At 39.1% G+C, this 21,182-nt stretch overlaps 1 protein-coding gene across 1 annotated transcript in view; it reads right to left on the bottom strand.

Annotated features, from left to right (window-relative positions):
• LOC108263413 (inositol polyphosphate-5-phosphatase A) overlaps positions 1–21,182 on the bottom strand; it is a 176,130-nt gene that overhangs the window by 102,263 nt on the left and 52,685 nt on the right. The window contains exons 3-4 of the mRNA XM_017464167.3: positions 12,542–12,642; positions 10,800–10,887 (exon numbers count right to left, since the gene is read on the bottom strand). Coding sequence (XP_017319656.1) covers positions 10,800–10,887; positions 12,542–12,642 — 189 coding nt within the window. The remainder of the gene's footprint in view (positions 1–10,799; positions 10,888–12,541; positions 12,643–21,182) is intronic.

Here is a 21,182-nt window from a genome sequence, read left to right as displayed (position 1 = left end):
CATTTCTGTGTTGACACATTCATACAAATTTAGCCAGAATGAAACTCTGCCCCACTGAAATATTTCAGTGCACAAGTTATTGTAAATGTTGTATTTTTATCAAACACATGGGTTTGATAAGTTCGGAACATATTTCAAATCCAATCCAGAACTCAAATGGGTTTTCAGGTCAGCATCAGCCCTAATATGGATACACAGTATGGGATTAGTATATTACCAACCTGAATATCATGTTTACACACCATATGCTTCACATACTTCTTTCAAACGGTAGCACAACTGTGCTCCTTACGCAGTACTAAATGCAATCATTTTCTAACTGACTACACATGATACTGACTCAATCAGTATTTCTGAGGATTGAATCTAATTAGACAACAATATTTCTCCAAACGTATCAGTTGCCAGTTAAAGAGTGTTGTACTGCAGAATTGAAACCTATACCCAAGTCTAGTCAAAACATTTCCGTACATGTTTCTCACTATTATTTTCTTTATCTGTCCACTTCTTTCTACAATTTTGCAGCTATAACTCAGGACGCTTGTGTTCAGCTGAATTTCCTGTGCATAACCTCCCCTCTTTCCCACTTATTCTCATTCCAGCCAGCGTAGCAAGCCCATCCATCAGTAGCTGGGCACAGGACACATCCTGCCTGCTCACAAATGCATGAAGCCTGCAATAAAATTAACCTTGTGGCAATTGTTTTCTCACAAGTTTGATGGTCTGGTGGCAGCTCATCTGTTAGTGAAGGGATATAAAAAGAAAAAAAGTCAAGCATGGATGTGCAAAAAACGATGAGCACGGGGCCACGTCGCAGCCGAGCTAGCATAGGATTATTGAGTAGAGACCCAATCAATCAGCAAGTGAGAAGACAAAGAACAAGGCATATATCTGAATGATTATTTAGGCGTGTAACACAAAGGCTAACAATGCGACTGGTGGAGAACTGAGGCGTCTTAATTGGCCATTTGTTCTCATGAAAACTCTTACTTAGGAAAGCCAGAGCTACATATCAATGTCACAATACCAAGGTAGATAAGGTTAAATAATAAAATGTGGTTATGGGTGGGCAACATGCCAAAGAATATATCATATCAAGAAATGCTCTATATATATAGAGACGGGGACGGGGGACGGGGCGGGGCAATACTTATTATTTGCTCATTTATTTGCTTATTTATTTACTCACTCATTTATCAACTTATTTAGTAACTTGTTTATTTACTCATTTATTAAATGATTTACTTACTTATATTATCATGGGAAATGAGAATCGTTGTGTGTCATTTTGCGAGCACAGATGGAGTTGGTTGTAAACAAAAATGTCACATCGCCTATTTGGAAATATTTCGGTTTTAAACCAGATGTCAAAGGCGTCCCAAGTTCCCCAGTAATATTTCCCAAGTTGGGGAGGGAATGAGGAAGCTGGAGGGAGGCTTGAAACAACTTAAAAGGCGCTTTATTCCTTCACTTTTCAGCAGTTCGACTTTATACACACGCACACACGGCTCGGTGCTGGTCGGCTTTCTCTTTCTTTCTTTCTTTTTTTCTCTCTATCTCTCTCTCTCTCTCTCCCCCATTTCTCCCAGGCTCTCTCTCTCTCTCTCCTGAAAGCACAGCGAGACACAAACAATTCACTTTCCCTGATTACACACAGGTGAGAATCGTCACGCATTACCTGTCAGTTCGACCCGCCTCCCCTCCATTCACAGCCGACGCTTCGCCACGCCACAAACACATTAATGGGAAAACAAGCAGAGTATCATCTTGACATATCGCCAAAGGCATCAGCTAACGGCGAAAGTCAGAGATATCGCAGATAGCTGATCCCCGATGCAATCGTCTGTCGGCACAATCCTATACTGTATATTATATACTGTAGGATGGTTAAAAGAGTGCCAGAAATACAACAGCACAGCTAGTTTTTCACAATACTGCCACAACAAACATATATTTAAAATGATGATAAATTCATTTGCTTAATATTGAAATCACCAATATTATTAGCACAACTCTTTGGCCAATTTAAGAACAAATAGCATTATATTACTTCATCCATTTACCATTTTAAAATAACTAGAATAAATCTTTTAATCAAAATAAGACCAGTGGATGAATCTTCAATGTAAAATATAAAGATGATTCGAGTTCAACTAATAAATAAATAAACAAAATGAGACCACAGAATGAACCCAAACAGACAGTTAAACACGGGGTTTTAAAAACATGTGGGATGTGGAGCTGGTCATTAAATTAAATGCCCCAAAGTCGATCGAAACAATATCTAATGGCCATGACCTACCTTTAGCATCAAGTAGCACTAATATGGCAGTTGATCGTGTTTAAGAACAAAAATTGTCACCATTAAAATACAGCCCATAGCACTGCACAAAAAAAAATCTGGAAAACCTTGAATTTAATTATATGCTGAAAATAAATTATTAAGCCTGGAACAGAGGGGAAAAGAACACCAATTTTGTCCACCAATATACTTTAAAATCTATTTAGATACTGTGAGTGATAAAGGACTTGTTCGGTGTTATGAAGGTCATGGTGCTAATGATATTATATTATGTAAGGAATAAAACAGCAGGGTAGTCTGTTGCGGCCTAATGCACCATAGACTGTTAATTTTTCTATAATAGAAACAGTAATTAAACAGCAATTTAGCCTTTTAGATACAACACGTCTCGGTTTGTTTGCTTATAGATACGTTTCTTGTGGAACATCTGCAGCAAAAAAAAAAAAAAAAAAAAAAAAAAAGTTCTTGTTATCACTTATTTCTTAGCAGCTTGAAACATTGCTGCACCAGCGTCTCTTTCATTCTCTCTTTTAGTTAGACAAAAAGAAAACACTTGTGATGGTACAAACAAACAAACAAACAAACAAACAAAAAGTTAGTTCCTGTCATCACTTGCATTATAGCAGCTATAAACAGTTGTTCCCTCATCAGCCTCTCTTTTTTTTCCACCCTTTTCTCTTTTAGTAAGTAATACAGTTAGACACACAACTGAAACCGCAGAGCCTTCAATCGTGAAGACTTTCCTGTGTCGGGAAACTTTAAGCTACAGCTACAAAGCCCTGACACTGGAGACTCCTTCCTCAAACGCTAAATAAACGTCTCCTTGCCAAAGCTTCACATCATCAGCAAACACACAAGCAATCCATTTACGCAGAGCGTCCGCCGTGACTATGGAAATGGTAACGGATTTGAAAGTGTGAGTTAATAATAAAACAGCGGAAAGAAAATTGTAGAAAATGAAATCGATTTTTTTTAAATCTTCTAATCACTAATAATTCTGTGACGCAATTAGAAAGTTGATTTTTCCCCTAAATGCGATCCAAAAAGGACAGCATGTTATAATGTACACATCTACTGCTATAAGTACTGTATAATGACAATGGGACATGTGATGTCTATCCAGATAACAGTCACTGTGAAGCGTTAACGTGTGGTTGCGCTGAGAGACATGGAGACATACAGGACGCCATCCTCATATTTAACCACACTCTGATCATATTTACACACCACACAGCTGCAGCCTGACCTACTGTCATCAGATAGAGAGATGCCTCATGTGTGTGTGTGTGTGTGTGTGTGTGTACGTACGCAGGGAGTGTTGTTGAAGACATAGAAAAATGGGAGGAGGGCTGACAAAAAAAAAAATCCTTCAGTGGGTGTTTATTTGCTCTCAACACCTACTAAGCGATCAATATTTTTAATTTGGGACCGAGTTATTATTTTTCACATCACTGGGCTGGGGAGCAGAGTAAAGTGGCTCATATTTTAGCGTTAAAAAGATCGATATGACAGGCTCACCTTCACTGGGCTGCATGCTCTCTCTCTCTTTCTAATACACAAACACACACACACACACACACACACACACACACACACACACACACAGAGGAGTCACACCAAGGGCCATGCACCATAATGTACACAGAGCAGCAGGCCCTCAAATGCTCCAATCACATCATTATCTGTGTCTGACCAACACATAAACACACACACACACACACACCCATCTGATTTACTCCACATCCTATATCCTGATGCCCCCACTAAACTAATCCAACCATATACACACCACTTTATCAGCCTGGTTTTATGAGGCCCCTGGCTCTAACTTGTGTGTGTGTGTGTGTGTGTGTGTGTGTGTGTGTGTGTGTGAGAAGGGGGGACAACAGAGAGGGAAAACACACATAAGTGGATGTTATGGGCTCATTGCTGCGATAGTGCCGAGGAGAGCGTGAACTCCGATTCCACAGATTAGGCTCGCTATAATAAAAGCATTCGTTTTCCGCCCCTCTGTACAATCTATTAATTGTGTGTATATTTCAGCCCAATTTTTTTTCCACTGAGCCCCAGTCTGCCTTATCCCCTTAATAATTCACTTCTGATGGCACTCATATCGATTGGCGCTCAACCTATGTCTAGGGAGAGAGTGTGTTTGCGTGTGTGCGTGCGTCGGGGTCGAGCTGAGTGGATGTGTGTGCTGTGTATTTGCACTCCTGAAAGCTTGACTGATGGCCTCGGAGAGTTATGGTGCTACAATATTGCTCCACTGACATCTCTTCCATTCAAATAGCCTCACTGTGCTCTGTACTTTGCACCATACGAGAGCCTATGGAATTAGTTTGACATATTTTAACCTGGTTATGCATGCGCCACTGTTTTGACAAGAGGAGGAAATTGTGTGCGCGCGGCTAGCGGCATTACCCTACACACATCCTTACCACGACAACCTCAACCCATTTCTTCTGCACAAATCCGGCACAGATAATCAAACGATAAAGAGCGAGCTCATGCAGGCGAGGAATATTACAATTCAAATAAAAACACCGACACCGACGTCAGTCCATCGCAGGGCACCACGTACACACACATTCAAACACTCGTTCATATTTAGGGGCAATTTAGAACAGCCTCTCCACCTTCCAGCATGTTTTTTGGTAGGGAGTAGCTTATTATAGATTGTTACAAACTGCACCTTTAAAGCATTTATATGCAATTTATAGGCAATAGGTAAATGATCTGCACTAATATAGTGCGTTTTTTTAACCTTAGTGGTTCTACAAAGTGCATTACACTGCTTCTCAGTCGCCCATTCTCCCTCACAAACACACCCTAATGGCTGCAGAGCTGCCATGCAAGGCGCTAGTTTGCCATCGGGAGCAACTTGGGGTTCAGTGTCTTGCCCATGGACACTTCGAATCGAACCGCCAACCCTACGATAAGTGGACAACCTGCTCTACCACCTGAGCCACAGCCACCCAATAGGGATTTAAACAACTGGAACTATATCAGTGTTCCATACTACGGAGGAATCTAATAGAGACTTTGGCTAAGAAAACATAATAAAAAAAAAGCAAGCTAATGAAGATGCATTAGAAGACAAACTAATCTCAGAGGAAGAGTTTGTACAGTTGTATAATGCCAACGGGTCCATTAACTTATGAGCAGAGTCTGACAGAGTTGGACATAGCTTTAGAAAAATAGATTATATTATAAGCAGCTTTGATTAAATTGCTCTGAATTCACTGAAGGAATAGTGTGATTATCGAGTTTAAACATCATTTGAATTTGAACACACATTAAAACATGAAATTAACTCAACTAAATGTTTGTGAGTACATCACAAACGGCAAAGGTTTTAGCCACGGCCCAGCGATGCTTAAAATCCTACAAATATTTTACTTTATACAATGATGCCAAGAAAGTTCTATTAAACTATATCACTTTATATATGAGAACAAAACCTATATCGTAACCTCGTGAACTGGCTAAATGGGAGTTGAGGTAAGAAAGAGAATAGATTGGAGGATTAGCAGACTGCTCCAGGTCTTCCTGGCAACAGCGGTCATACCACTAGCCTCTCTCAGCTCTGTGCGAGGATAAGACAGCATGTTAGTAGTCTTCAGCAAGCTGCTCAGGACACACTGACACACTGCTGGCCTCCAGCCATTACGGAGATAAAGTTTCATGGCCTGACAGAGTGTATTTCGCTCCCTTCTCGATAACATCTGCTGCTGTAACACAAATGTTTCAGCAGCCCAAACACGGCTTACCCGAGGGAGATAACATGCCTGGGTTTACTCTGTACAGAGCGCACACTCTGATAGTGTACACCACCAAAGACACGTGTTTATGTCAACTTTCATGGAAAGGCTTGACTGATTTGCACTGTAAAGGACTGCAGCTATGAAATCATCAAGTCTTAGTATCTGTCCACTAGACGAGAATATTCAAATATACAAAATGCTAAGTAAACGTTAGCAATATTTACTGTGAATCAGTCTAATCTGCGGGTCTGTCTAAACCCGTTCCCAGAGGAAATGTCAAATTCTGGGGCAAATCAGACAAGACACTAGGACAGATTACGCCGTCACACAGAGCTGCTCTGTATCACTGTTCAAGACCCACAATTCCTGTCACACGATAATGTCTCATTCTTGCTCCAATTCAGCCGCCTCTTATCTGCTGGGAGGGAATGAAGACGGACAGGTTTCCAATTAAAACGTCTGCTAGAGACAACAGTGTTCAAGAGCTACGGCTTGCTTTATTGCGAGGCATGTAGGTTGGTTTAAACACATGTAATAGGTCATGCAGCTATAGAGAGAGAAACAACAGACACATACGGTGATAATAAGAGGCAGACATTAGTGCACATCATTACCCATGGAGCCCTGGGGCCCAGGGGCAGAGGTGGATGATAAATATTAATAGAGTGGAACAGGGTTGACGGCAAGCAATGTGATCTGCTCGCCTTCTCCTAATTGACATTTTACCTGCTGTATACCTTAACTAGGCTGTAAAACAGCGGCCCCTGTCACTCACCGCTCACTCTCCTCCCACTGACACGAAAACACAGACCAGAACAAGAGATATGACTTAAAATGGATTCTATTATTAGAATAGCTAGAAACAAAATATTAAAGTATGATCTAACCAGAAGCCCAGCAGTCTTTCAGATTAGCGATTATTTTTGATAATTGATTAACAGCATTATGGGGCAGTGGTGGCTTTGCGGTTAAGGCTCCGGGTTACTCATCGGAAAGTCGAAGGTTTAAGCCCCAGCACTGCCAGGCTGCCACAACCCTCTCTGTTCCAGGGGCGCTGTATCATGGCTGACCCTGTGCTCTGACCCCAGCTTCCTGACATGCTGGGGTATGCGAAGAAAAGCATTTCACTGTGCTGTAATGTATATGTGATTAATAAAGACTCATTATAATTATTACTGATTATATATATATATATATATATATATATATATATATATATATATATATATATATATATATATATATACACACACACACACACACACACACACACAGACACACATACATATATATTTCTGATGAGCCATCATGGCAAATTATCACATGCTTATGTAGACCACTTTTTTCCCCTTGTTTATCAGCTAACGTTCCTGGAGCTCCATGTAAAGTGGGGTTTGAAAGTCTGAGACCACATTGAAAATCTATGATTTTTTAAAATTGGAAATAAACAGAAAGTTTTAGAATTTTGAAATATTTCAACTAAGAAACTAAACAAACATTCAGTATCTTGAATATTTACTACCCAAGATTTTGCACTAATTCTAGGTCCCTATTTAAATATAAGCAAATTTGTGATATTGACCATGTTTAATTGCTTCGCACAAAAGGTCCGGTTTTCCTCATCGCTGATCTCTTCTACTGAAGCAGGTGTTCAGATGATACTCTGATGGATTTGAACTAAAGATGGATCGTAAGGTTTTGCGCAAACTTGTCGAGTCCAAATACGAAGAAACTCTGAAATTCATGAAAATTCATGAAATTCACTTCAAAGGTTCGACTTTTTCGCTCGAACTGTTGACCATAATATAATATGTCATGAACATTTTTGTATTCAATTAGAAAATAATGCAAAATAGAGACATTTTCACTAATGCTCTCGAGCATTTGGACCCCACTGAATCTTTAGTGGTTCCATACACCCGTGTATGGAATACAACAGTGTGACTAATGCTCCTTTAGGAGACACTCTTACCTGCATTTCAAGTCCTGTTTCAATTCTGCCTAGTTCAATTCAAAATAAAGGCAGATATATGCTGACTATCTTGCCAGATTAAACACTCAGAGGTCAAATTCATGATCCTTGCCATGTTTGCATGAGGTGAATCATTTTTTGGTGTGAGCAATCGATTCAGAGTCTTTGGGTTTGATTCATACCTGCGATCGGTTCCCAGTGCCTTCCATGTGAACTGAAAGAACTACGACTTGATGACTTGGCTCACGACGTACAGTCTATTTAAATATTTATTTTTGTGTGTTAAGAAAATTCAATTAGGTATTGCTCATCAATGCTACTGAATCAAAAAAGTAGTTGAACTACTTATGCACTAATTGATTCGAATAGCATCGCATCTTGCTTCATTATGAAGTGAAGTGATGTATTGCATGCCACAGCATTTTTCTAATTAATCAACTTGTTGTAGCTTTTTTTTTTCAAGCTCTATTTCAGAGCAAAAAATATAGGCGCTTTTATATATATATATATATATATATATATATATATATATATATATATATATATATATATATATATATATATATATATATGACGTGAAAATGTGTAAATGACGACGTATGATTTCTGTTACAATTATATATAATAATGATTTCATTATTTTTAGGCTGTGAGCTTTGGACGTCATATTAAATGACATTCATACACACATGATCAGTGAGTAAATATGAATGAATGAATGAATGAATGAATATCGGTGCCTGCTGCATACATCCATTAACATTTACAAATATACTTAGACAAGTTTGTCTCCTGGTAAATAAATACGCTTGCATCGAGCTGAAATGTATATGGATATAAAATAATGGCAGAAAGCAATGGTTTGTTTCCAAATTGCATATTTGTACATATTCAGAACTCCTGCCATTTTTATTGAGAATAAAAGTCTACAGATGTTCCTAGGCCATTTTTAGTAGTTTAATGATCATATAACAGCTCATTTTAATATGTATTAAAATTACATGACTGCAGGAACGTAAATTGATCCCATAGCACAAGTTTATGTTAACACGCTCTTTCTAATATTTGATAATTTATACACTACAAATAATCAAAGCCTAATTATAAAAAGAATTTTTTTTAAATGCTTTGTCATTGAACACAAAAAAGATAATCATTGATATGATTCAGTTTCCTGACATTTATTTAACATTAATGTAAGGAGTCTCCAGTGTCAGTACTTTTTAAAGCTGTCAGTTCGCGTCTTCAGGACTCGGGATGTGCTGTCATAGGAAAATAACCGCCACCACTCGGTCATGTTTTATTCCTTAGATATTCCAATATTAGATATAAAGAGCGGTTAATCAGGTAGATTACCTGAAAAACATATACAATCATTTTATTTGATATCTTCTCCTGGGTTTCGGGGTTTGTGGGCTTTATCTGTAGCAGTGAAGAGTGAGAAACAGGAGAACACACTGCCCTTAGGCAACACATCTCCCGCTCCTACAGTTCCTCCGCTCTCATTATCTGGAAATTGACAGCTTGACCAGACAACAAACAATTACCAAGGAGTGAAAAATCGAAACTGGGGAAAACAAATGGCACATTGTTGCAGCTAAATGGCACACGCTTTGTATGACTAGACTATTGAGGGATTTATTGACTGTGCGATACACTGGAAACTTTGTCATTGTTGAACTGCTATATTGTGACCTCACCGAGACGTATTGTGAATGCATCGTACAGGTGAACCGTGGATTCAGCCCGACACAGTTAAAATTGCCCACCTTTATTTTATTACAAGAATGACTTGCATATTGCTGCTTCTGATGACACCAGTATTGTGAAAGTCAATGTTGTGTTCATTAATAATCCATATATTGTATAGCCCTAATAACTTGACAGGAAAAATCGGTAATGAGGATCTCACCTGAGAATCTGATAGTAACTATATGAGCTTAAGCTATATAATATATATTCAATTTCACTAAAAATGCTTTTTATCATGGTCATGCATGTCTTGATGCACTTAGTGTATCTCTGGTTACAATAAGCAAATGAAACAGCAGTCATTTTAGAAGCAGTAGTATGCCGCCATCTTGTGGACATACTGTGCAAATGCAGTTATTCTTTGCGAGCTAAGCCAAATTAGGAGAGTGGACAGACAACTATAATGAACACAAATATGTACAATACTGTTGCTGTTGGTTTCATTTCAAAGAATAAACAAATGAAATCAGTGTGAGCACTTACACAGAGAACCGCAAAACTGACCTCTGGGACAAGACTCACACAGTAGTCGCATAATGGGGATACATTTATAAAAAATAAAAACACATTTTCGCCTACATAGACAAAAATAATTCTTCAAAATTATGTTCTACCAAATCAGACAAGCACCTGGATAAAGCAAAACAAACTGAGAAGTACAACTCTAGCTGGGTTTTATGTCTTTAAAGGGGTTCTATGGTATATATATATATATATATATATATATATATATATATATATATATATATATATATATATATATATATATATATATATATATATATATATATTAATTCAGCTATCTATGGGAAACATGGAAGTACATTTCAAGTGTTTTGGGCAGTAATATTTGTGAAAGAACTGATTATTTTGGTTATTGTAATCAACAGACTAAATGAAACTAATGTTGCAGGAACCTTCGGAATCCACGGTGACTGCATTTGTGCAATGCATGGCGGGTAGCGTAGAAATCAAATATATAGAAAACTCTTTAAAAAATAAATCTTACTGTGAAATGCTCCGGGGACTTGTAGTTCTCGTCGAGGTAGACACGGGCTCTGTTGTACTCCTTCATGGCGTCGCTGGACAGTAACTCTCTGACAGGAGAAAAGAAAAATCAGCTCCCCATTAATGTAAATAACACTACAAACAAGTGATGCACACAGTGCTACTGTATAATGTTTGGGTGTTTTTCACTCCTTCATGACTTTCCCTGAGTTTATATGACCAAGAGAGGGCGCCAGTGAACCCTTGGATGGGGAATACCTCAGATAAATCTCTATCAAAGCAATAGGACAATCCAGGACATCATTTAATCAGAGGAGGAAAGACATAGACTTTTCTGGAATACATTCACTTTGTTATGTGCACTTTCTGCTCTAAAGCGACAATGAATGCGGTACTACACACGAATTTGAAATTTGCACACAGTAAAATTAAGTGAAGATGCCGGAATTTCAAATATTAGTTAATAAGTGTTGACCACTTGACTAGGGTGCAAACGTCTCAGCATCACTTAAGAGAAGGAGCAACAAGGTAGGACCAAAAAAAAAACTTCCTTGAATTATGTTATCTTGTCACTTCACTTTATTAAACTCTTAAACTCCCATATCCATGATACTTGACGGAAACTATGATTCACACTGTCTTTTGTTGACGTTTGGAAATTTGCTAAACATTTAAATGGAAGCAAACTCTGCCAAATGACGATATGTAAATGATTTAATGGCACTAAAGCTGTCCGGGTGAATTTTACGGTCCAAATACAATTCAAAGTTGAAAGCAAATGCAGGCAGACTCTGCAATGCATGTGCTGAACTTTCAGGTTGAACACATATCTCCTGCATCATGGGATGTAGAAAACGAGCTCTCGGTTAACCTGAACATTTTGTTTTCAATTATGTAGAAAATTCCCAATTAAATATTAAATAAATAAAATTGTACTTCCGATAAGCACTTGTTTCTATGGCTGAATCTCAAATAGTTTTACTGCAAAAACAGACAACTTCCAAAGTGAAAATAGCCTGAATATAGTCAAACGTATCTAGTGTTTCCTATTGTAAGATTACCGTAAATCAAATAAGATTATTAATCCTATTCCGTGACATTTTCACTCATTTCAAGCTTGAAATAGTCTTTTAGTCTATTAGCAGATCATTTTGCTTCTTTCTAGAAATAAATGCTTCAAATAAGCAAAATGATCTGCCAATAGAACAAGACTATTACTACTAAGCTTGAAATTAATGAAAATGTCTAGAAATGGGTTTAATAATCTAATATTTGGTTTATGGTAATCTTATAACAGGAAACACTAGACATATTTGACTATATTCGTGATATTTTCACTTTCCAAGATGCCATTTTTTTTGCAACGTGGGCACATACTAGGTTCTACAGCCTATATTCATGTATATATTAAGCATGTTAAGTATTTCACAGCCGTGAGTTGTTGTTATTAGTGTTGTGTGAAAATGTGTATAACTCTTCACACGAATGCTTTGACTAGCATCTGAATATTTCTCACTATTAGGTGTAAGCTCTCATTCTTAATCTCATGTTCATGTTAAACATTTCTGCTTCGGTGTTACCTAGCTTGTCCTGTATGCTGGGCGAAAACAATATTAATAAACACAAAGCTACTTATTGCGTGTGTTTAATGAATTGAGGTAAGCTGTCAATCACACTACAAATGTCCTAAGTAGAGCTTTTCAGAGCAAATCTTCCTACAGAAGGAGACAGTAACACACTTACTTGACGAAGCTGTCCACATGTGCCATGGACTCCTCGTAATTTTTCCCGCCCACTTCTTGACAGTGTAACGCCACAAAGTGTGGTTTGTGTGTGTGCACCGTCTGTAAAAAAGAGCACACGTTGGTGGCAAGTTAGACCGATTACGGCTGTGTTAACACATCTGATTTCCGTCTGATTTTTATATATATTGCGCATTAAAAGTGACTTTGTTTGATCATAGTCGCATTTGCTGTGTCGTTCATATTGGTCCCAGGCGTGTGTACGCTTAAAAAAAAAATCTATTTGATTCAAAGTAACATATTGGTAACATATCATCATGACTTTAATACAATTTTAAGCTGCAAATTGTGTAAAAATTACAAATAATAATAATTAAAAAAAACAAAAAAAAACAGAACCTACCATGCTAAATCAGTCATAGGGTGTTTGTACACTTGGTTTGTTTCAGTGTTCCAAACGGTCTCAGATCGATGACTCAGCATTTTGTGTGCATATGTGTGCAAACATATCAAATGATTTCAGACCCCAATAAAGATCTATAAGCTCATCTGTGGTTCATTTTGTGGTTCACTTGATTTACGAAAACATTATGAAAACAAAGTGGTCTCGGCCTACTTTACATTTTGCTTTATAGATAAAGAACTTGAGTGTTGCTGTACACACATCGCTCTAGTTTTCTGTCACCTAACACAAAAACAACTGGTATGGCTTTCGGGGGGTCATTGTGGTTCCACAATAAGCTCAGTAGTGTTAAGCCGGGTGCACACTGTGAGATTTTTAATAGTCCTTTGTGACTGTTGCTTGTCAGCCTGTATGAACATGATCCCTGCTGTAAGCCATGTCACACAGTAGGAGCTCTGTTGTCATTAATGTCGGACTGTACAACAGTCAAGACGTGAAAAACAGACACACGTGAGAAGACTCGTACGGAGTAGGAGAAGACGCACCACAGGACCGTGCCTCAAATCTTCCGAAATGGGCAGAATTTAATCGGAGGAAAAATTTGATCGCAGCGGCCGTTAATTGGCTGTCGGGGAACACGTCAAACTAGCGATCAAAGACTACAGATTTTGGCCTAGGATTATAGGAATCATTTAGGATTCTGAAAATTTGTCTCAGACGACCAAATCGTGGCCAAAATTGTACAGCGTGAACCCGGCCTTAGATAGCAACATGACAAATAAGCTAAGAGAGCCACTGTGTCACTAGGGCTGGGCGATATACCCAACAATTTGATATCTCAATATTTTACCAATATATTCGATATATACATCCCAATATGAGAATCATTGTATTTTTTTTTCCCAAAGATGATTTTATTTTGCCCAGCCATTAAAAAACAACATGATTTGGATAGAACAACTACAGTGCTGTGAAAAATTATTTTGTAAAAGAAATACAGCACTGTATTGTTACAAAGAACATACAAAATGTTCAGTGCAAAAACACACAGTGTATATATATATATATATATATATATATATATATATATATATATATATATATATATATATATATATATATATATATATATATATATATATATAATTATTATTATTATTTAAATCTCGCTATTATATTATCATATTACCCAGCTCTACTAGGGATATGATGGAATAGATATTTCATACTGTTCCACTCTTCAGGGGAATATTAAAGCCACAAATAAGGCAGTCAGCACGTCTAACAAAAATAAAGGAGAACACTTTGTTTACAGATCAGCTCTGTGTAAGCGTATATGAATGAGACATGCACAGGGTCTACGCGTTTGACTCTCTGGGGTTTGGGATTGTTTAGACCATTGTGTGTGGAATTCATTCTCTAAAAGGGAAACAATGCATCAGTAGATCAGCTACAGCATGCACACGTGTGGAAAATATTATCATGGCTAATGTGTATGCCACTATGTGTGTGTGTGTGTGTATTTGTACTCCTGAGGCCCCAGGCACTTAGCTCTCTCTGTACATTATCCATCACACGCCATCCATCATCACTCTTACACACACACACACACACACACACACACACGAATGCACACACACACACACGAATGAGTGCAAAGAAACACAGAGTATAGCATATGGATATTAAAACAGAGCTCTACTTAAGCAGAGAAAATGTATAAAACACACACACACACACACAGAGATAGTACATATAACATTTCAGAAAATTTCTGAGAAACAAAAACATATACAGACAGAAAGAGAGAGAGAGAGAGCGAGAGAGAGAGAGAGAGAGATACTTAAAAGATAGATACAGTGGGGGAAATGAGTATTGGACGTGTCAACATTTTTTTCAGTAAATATATTAACAATGAGGCTATTCACATGACATTTTCATCAGATGTCAGTATTAACTCAAGAAATCTGGAAATATAAAGAATTCACAACATTAAAGTCCATAAATAAACTTATGTGTAATAAAGAGGAATGACACAGGAAAAAAATATTGACATAACTTTATGTCAATGACATAAATGTATTGACATAACACATAACTTTATTTATGGACTTTAATGTTGTGAATTATTTATATTTCCAGATTTCTTGAGTTAATACTGATGTCTGGTGAACATTTCATATCAATAACCTCATTGGAAATATATTTACTCAAAAAAATGTTGACGCGTCCAATACTTATTTCCCCTAATGTATACAGAGCAGAGAGACAGGCAGGATAAAGACAAAAAAGATGGAGGGACAGAGTGGGATGGACAGAGTGGGATGGAGAGACAGGAAAGAGAGAGACAGGTAGTAGATAGTTGGAGAAGAGCAAGATATGGAAGAGAGAGAGAGGGAGGAGAGAGATGGAGAAAATAAGGAGAACAGGGAGTAGAGATAGGAAGAAGAGTCAAACAGGAAGGAAAGTGACAGGGAGAAAAGAGATAGGGAGTATAGGAGACTGGAAGAGGAAAGTAGAAAGGAAAAAAAAAAAAGAGTACAAGAAAGAGAGAAGGAGAAGAAAAAAGAAGAGACACAGTGAGAGGAATGAGACAGGCAGGAGAGAGACATGGAGAAGAGAGAAGGAGAAAGAGAGTAAAGAACCGTGCTAGAAAGATTTTTAAAAAAAAGAAGTGAGACAGGAAGAGGAGAGACAGCACAACACAAATACACACATTAGTGAATGAGAGAGCACGTCCTGACGTCTGCTCCCACATGACTGCGCGTTACACTGCTGTTAAATGTGGCTCCACTAGCTCCTCGTGACTTGTAACAGAAAATCCATAGTGGAGTGAATTACAGCGCTCACACACACTCTCGGGGTCAGGCTGCTGGATGCTAGGCGAGCTGTGTATGGGGCTGTGTATGAGCGTCACTCAGGATTTGTGATTCTCAGGAGAGCGTGAAGGCCGGGACACACGCAGGCTTTTAGGTCGACTCGCACCTTGGCCTGCATCATTCCCACTAAGAGGCAAATCAAATAAAGGTAATGTAGAGCAATAACACTATGGATTTTCCATCAGGCTGCAGTGTGCCACTTAGTGCAATGACCTGCACTAGACCCAGACTGCATTACATCTACACAGCTTTCAGCTAACACTAGTAAGGTCAACACTATCTGTTCCCCCTACACTGCGTGGTGCCAAAGAGAGCTGTGCGTGAGACTGTTTATTAACTCCTGCAGGTACTCTGATCACATCCACTTCTGCAAGTCACCCCGGATAAGTGGGTCTGCTAAATGCTGTAAATGTGAAAATCCATCCATCTATTTTCCATACTGCTTATCCTACACAGGGTCAGTGGGAGCCTGGATCCTATCCCAGGAAACTTGTGGCACAAGGCGGGGGACACCCTGGGCAAGGTGCCAACCCATCACAGGACTCAATCACACACACATTCACACACTACGGACAATTTGGAAATGCCAATCAGCCTACAACGCATGTCTTTGGAGTGGGGGAGGAAACTGGAGTACCCAGAGGAAACCTCCAAAGCACATACAAACTCTACGCACTCAAGGCAGAGGCAGGAGGAATGAGGGGAAACGTGCTAGCCACTAAGCCACCGTGTGCCCCTATAAATGTTAAACATGAAAATGATATTTTTTTCACTAATGCAAGTTCATTTCATCTAAAACAAGCAAAGAATTCTTGGCCTATGACAGCTGACATTGGCAGACAGAGGAGATGAAAACAGGGCATGCCATTATGGGGAAATCTTACCTTTCCTTCCATCATGTACACAATCAAAACCAAAAAACTGGACAAAAAGAAAGCAAAGGACAGGGATGGAGAAGAAAAAAAACCCCACAGTAAGTAGGGAAAGACAAGGCTTAGAGAGACAAACTGGGGGAGAGAGAGAGGGAGAGAGAGAGAGAGGCAAAGAGATAAAGAATAGATAGACATGACATTGTGACAGGTAGGACAGTGACAAAAAAGATTGAGGGACAGAGTGAGACGGAGGGAGTAGAAAGACAGGGAGCAGAGAGACAATGAGGAAAGAGAAACAGAAGAGAGGTGGAGAAGATAAGGAGGACAGGGAGGACAGGGAGTAGAGAGACAAGGAGAAGAGAGACATGAAGGAGAGAGACAGGCAGGAGATAGTTGGAGGAGGGCAAGATATGGAGGAGAGAGTGACAGGAGAGAGACGGGAAGGAGAGAGATGAGCATGAGAGAGATGGGCAGGAGAGATGGAGAAGATAAGGAGGACAGGGAGTAGAGAGATGAGAAGTAGAGAAACAAGGAGACGTGTCAGACAGGAAGGAAGAAACAGAGAAAAGAGACATGGAGGAGAGAGACAAGCAGGAGAGAGAACGAAGAGCTAGGCAGGGAGTAGAGACAGACAGGAAGTGAGAAGGAGAAGCAAAAAGAAGAGAGACAGGAAGAAGAATGAGGCAGGCAGGTGAGAAAGAGACATGGACAAGAGAGAAGGACAAAGACAGAGTAGAGACCTATGGAAGAAAGAGATTTTATTTTTATTTATTTTTTTAAAGAAGTGAGACAGGAAGAGAAAAGGGCAAACGTCACTATGGATAAAGTTTCCTTGAACAAGAAAACACATCTGGAGTGAATTTAGGCCAAACTACACTATGACAACAAGCTTCTCCTCAAAAACCCGCACCAAACTCCAACAGTCTGTGCACTTTTCACTTTTAACTTTTCATCTGGACGAGTGCAATAATCGCGAGCAGGGTGTCTTCATAACTGATTGACTTAGAAATTTAAAACAGAGTTTGCTGGCAACTGCGATCCCACCCACACATCAAGACCTCATTAGAGATCACAACTGGCCCCATAAAACGACTAGGATTACAAACTAACAACATAAAATGTCATAGGGTTCACCCCAGAAATTAAGAGTAGACATTTTTATGTCCCACAGGTATGTTAGTGGCAGGGTGGCACGTCCTGAAGTTTCACTGATACTCACCTGTGTGCGACAGTCCAGCAAACTTAAATAAATAAATAAATAAAAACCCACACTGCTTTGCACTAGAGAGTAGGACTGTATGATATGACAATATAATATCGTTATCATGATACATTCTGTCACTATACACCATCATGGATATCGCGATCTTTTTATTTAATTTTTTTATTACAAACTAAAGAGGTTATCCTGTCCTGTAAAAATAAAAGAAATGCATACAAACAAGCTGATAAGTGAACATAAGGGACGCACACACACGGTCTGTGATTATCTTTGAATGTTCATCCAAATGACTGTAAATACACAATTATTCTCTGTTTAATGAAATATAAAATAAGCGATGCATCATAAATGCTGTGAGTCATGTTTTGTGTGTGTTCTTGGAAAATACTAGTGCAAGTGTGTCTTCAGGTAGATCACGGATGCAGGACAGTATGACTGTTTGCCAAAGAGGAGTGTTTTCTTCCTTTGACCGTAAATGTTTATACTCATATTCCCATGTACTTGGATAGATGCAACTTCTACTAAATACTGTTTATACAGCGGACTAGGTGCATTATGTGTTAGATGGGCAAACAATCGAATATATTATATCTATATATATACACACACAGTATCTCACAAAAGTGAGTACACCCCTCACATTTTTGTAAATATTTGCTTACATCTTTTCATGTGACAACACTGAAGAAATGACACTTTGCTACAATGTAAAGTAGTGAGTGTACAGCTTGTGTAACAGTGTAAATTTGCTGTCCCCTCAAAATAACTCAACACACAGCCATTAATGTCTAAACCGCTGGCAACAAAAGTGAGTACACTCCTAAGTGAAAATGTCCAAATTGGGCCCAAAGTGTCAATATTTTGTGTGGCCAGCATTATTTTCCAGCACTTCCTTAACCCTCTTGGGCATGGAGTTCACCAGAGCTTCACAGGTTGACACTGGAGTCCTCTTCCACTCCTCCATGACGACATCACGGATGTCGACTCCACCTTCCATTTGAGGATGCCCAACAGATGATCAATAGGGTTTAAGTCTGGAGACATGCTTGGCCAGTCCATCACCTTCACCCTCAGCTTCTTTAGCAAGGCATTGGTTGTCTTGGAGGTGTGTTTGGGGTCATTATCATGCTGGAATAAGGGAGGGGATCATGCTCTGCTTCAGTATGTCACTGTACATGTTGGCATTCATGGTTCCCTCAATGAACTGTAGCTCCACAGTGCCAGCAGCACTCATGCAGCCCCAGATCATGACACTCCCACCACCATGCTTGACTGTAGGCAAGACACACTTGTCTTTGTACTCCTAACCTGGTTGCCGCCACACACGCTTGACACCATCTGAACCAAATAAGTTTATCTTGGTCTCATCAAACCACAGGACATGGTTCCAGTAATCCATGTCCTTAGTTTGCTTGTCTTCAGCAAACTGTCTTGTGCATCATCTTTAGAAGAGGCTTCCTTCTGAGACGACAGCCATGCAGACCAATTTGATGCAGTGTGTGGAGTATGGTCTGAGCACTGACAGGCTGACTCCCCACCCCTTCAACCTCTGCAGCAATGCTGGCAGCATTCATACATCTATTTCCCAAAGACAACCTCTGGATATGACGCTGAGCACGTGCACTCAATTTCTTTGGCCGACCATGGTGAGGCCTGTTCTGAGTGGAACCTGTCCTGTTAAACCGCTGTATGGTCTTGGCCACCGTGCTGCTGCTCAGTGTCAGGGTCTTGGCAATCTTCTTATAGCCTAGGCCATCTTTATGTAGAGCAACAATTCTTTTTTTCAGATCCTCAGAGAGTTCTTTGCCATGAGGTGCCATGTTGAATTTCCAGTGACCAGTATGAGGGAGTGTGAGAGCGATGACACCAAATTTAACACACCTGCTCCCCATTCACACCTGAGACCTTGTAACACTAACAAGTCACATGACACCGGGGAGGGAAAATGGCTAATTGGGCCCAATTTGGACATTTTCCCTTAGGGGTGTACTCACTTTTGTTGCCAGCGGTTTAGACATTAATGGCTGTGTGTTGAGTTATTTTGAGGGGACAGCAAATTTACACTGTTACACAGACTGTACACTCACTACTTTACATTGTAGCAAAGTGTCATTTCTTCAGTGTTGTCACATGAAAAAATATAATCAAATATTTACAAAAATGTGAGGGGTGTACTCACTTTTATGAGATACTGTATACGCACACACACACAAAGACCAACCATAAAACCGGCTACTCTGAAGCTGTGAATTGATAACACTACCTGCTGCATCAGCATGCAAAATATTGCCATTACATTGATATTTGGGTCACTCCATTAAAAACTGCAGCCATTCAAATGTATATAAATCACTGGCAATAACATTTAACATGCAGTGAATAGTGACTACGTTTACATGAACAGCAGTAATATAATTATTGACCTTATTCTGAATAAGACAATATTGTGATTAAGGTGTTTACATGAGTCGTTTTTAAAATACTCCTCTCATGTTCCCGTTTTACATGTTATAGAACATAGATCGATTAACGTCACACGTCATTACATCCCCACGCCATGCCGTCCGACGTTCCCTCCAGAATTTCACGTATCAACACAGAGTTCGTCTTTGTTATGGTACCGTATACAGTTTTGGGTGTTTTTATTTTTAATTTTACAAAAGCTTCAAGTGCAGTTAATTATTAGTCATGCTGTGCGTGCAAACAGATGACTGCTTGAAGCCGCGGGCTGCGTCCGAAACCGCGCACTTACCTACTATATAGTAGTTGAGATGCATGTATTTAACCTACTATATAGTAGGTAAGTACGCGGTTTCGGACGCAGCCTGTGTGTGAAACTGTGTGAAAATATATTTGCCCCCATAGTTGCTAATTCCCCAAATCTATGAAACTGCATTCATAATGGCATTCAGCTGGACTAGACACAACCCGGCCTGATTACTGCGAACCCTGTTTAATCAAATCAACACTTTTTCAACAGCTCGAAGTTAGTTAAATGGTCACAAAGAAACCCCTCAAACATCTTGCAACTGAAAGAATATTGCATGGAAGAGTGGTCAAAAATTCCAGCAAGCCTGGTGAACAATTATGCAAAATGCCTACAAGAAGTTATTTTTGCTAAAAGGGGCTATACTAGCTTCTGAAGTCGAGGGTGTACTTACTTTTTCCAGGGAAGAATATCACATCTATTGATATTTCTGTTGAATAAATGATTGAAAAAGCTATTTGATGATGTCAAAAAAGTCAACAATCTCCATGGTGTATAC

The sequence above is a fragment of the Ictalurus punctatus genome, chromosome 3 (assembly GCF_001660625.3).
Source record: "Ictalurus punctatus breed USDA103 chromosome 3, Coco_2.0, whole genome shotgun sequence".
In the NCBI taxonomy this organism is placed as follows: Eukaryota; Metazoa; Chordata; class Actinopteri; order Siluriformes; family Ictaluridae; genus Ictalurus; species Ictalurus punctatus.
This window is presented reverse-complemented; position numbering and strand designations above follow the sequence as displayed.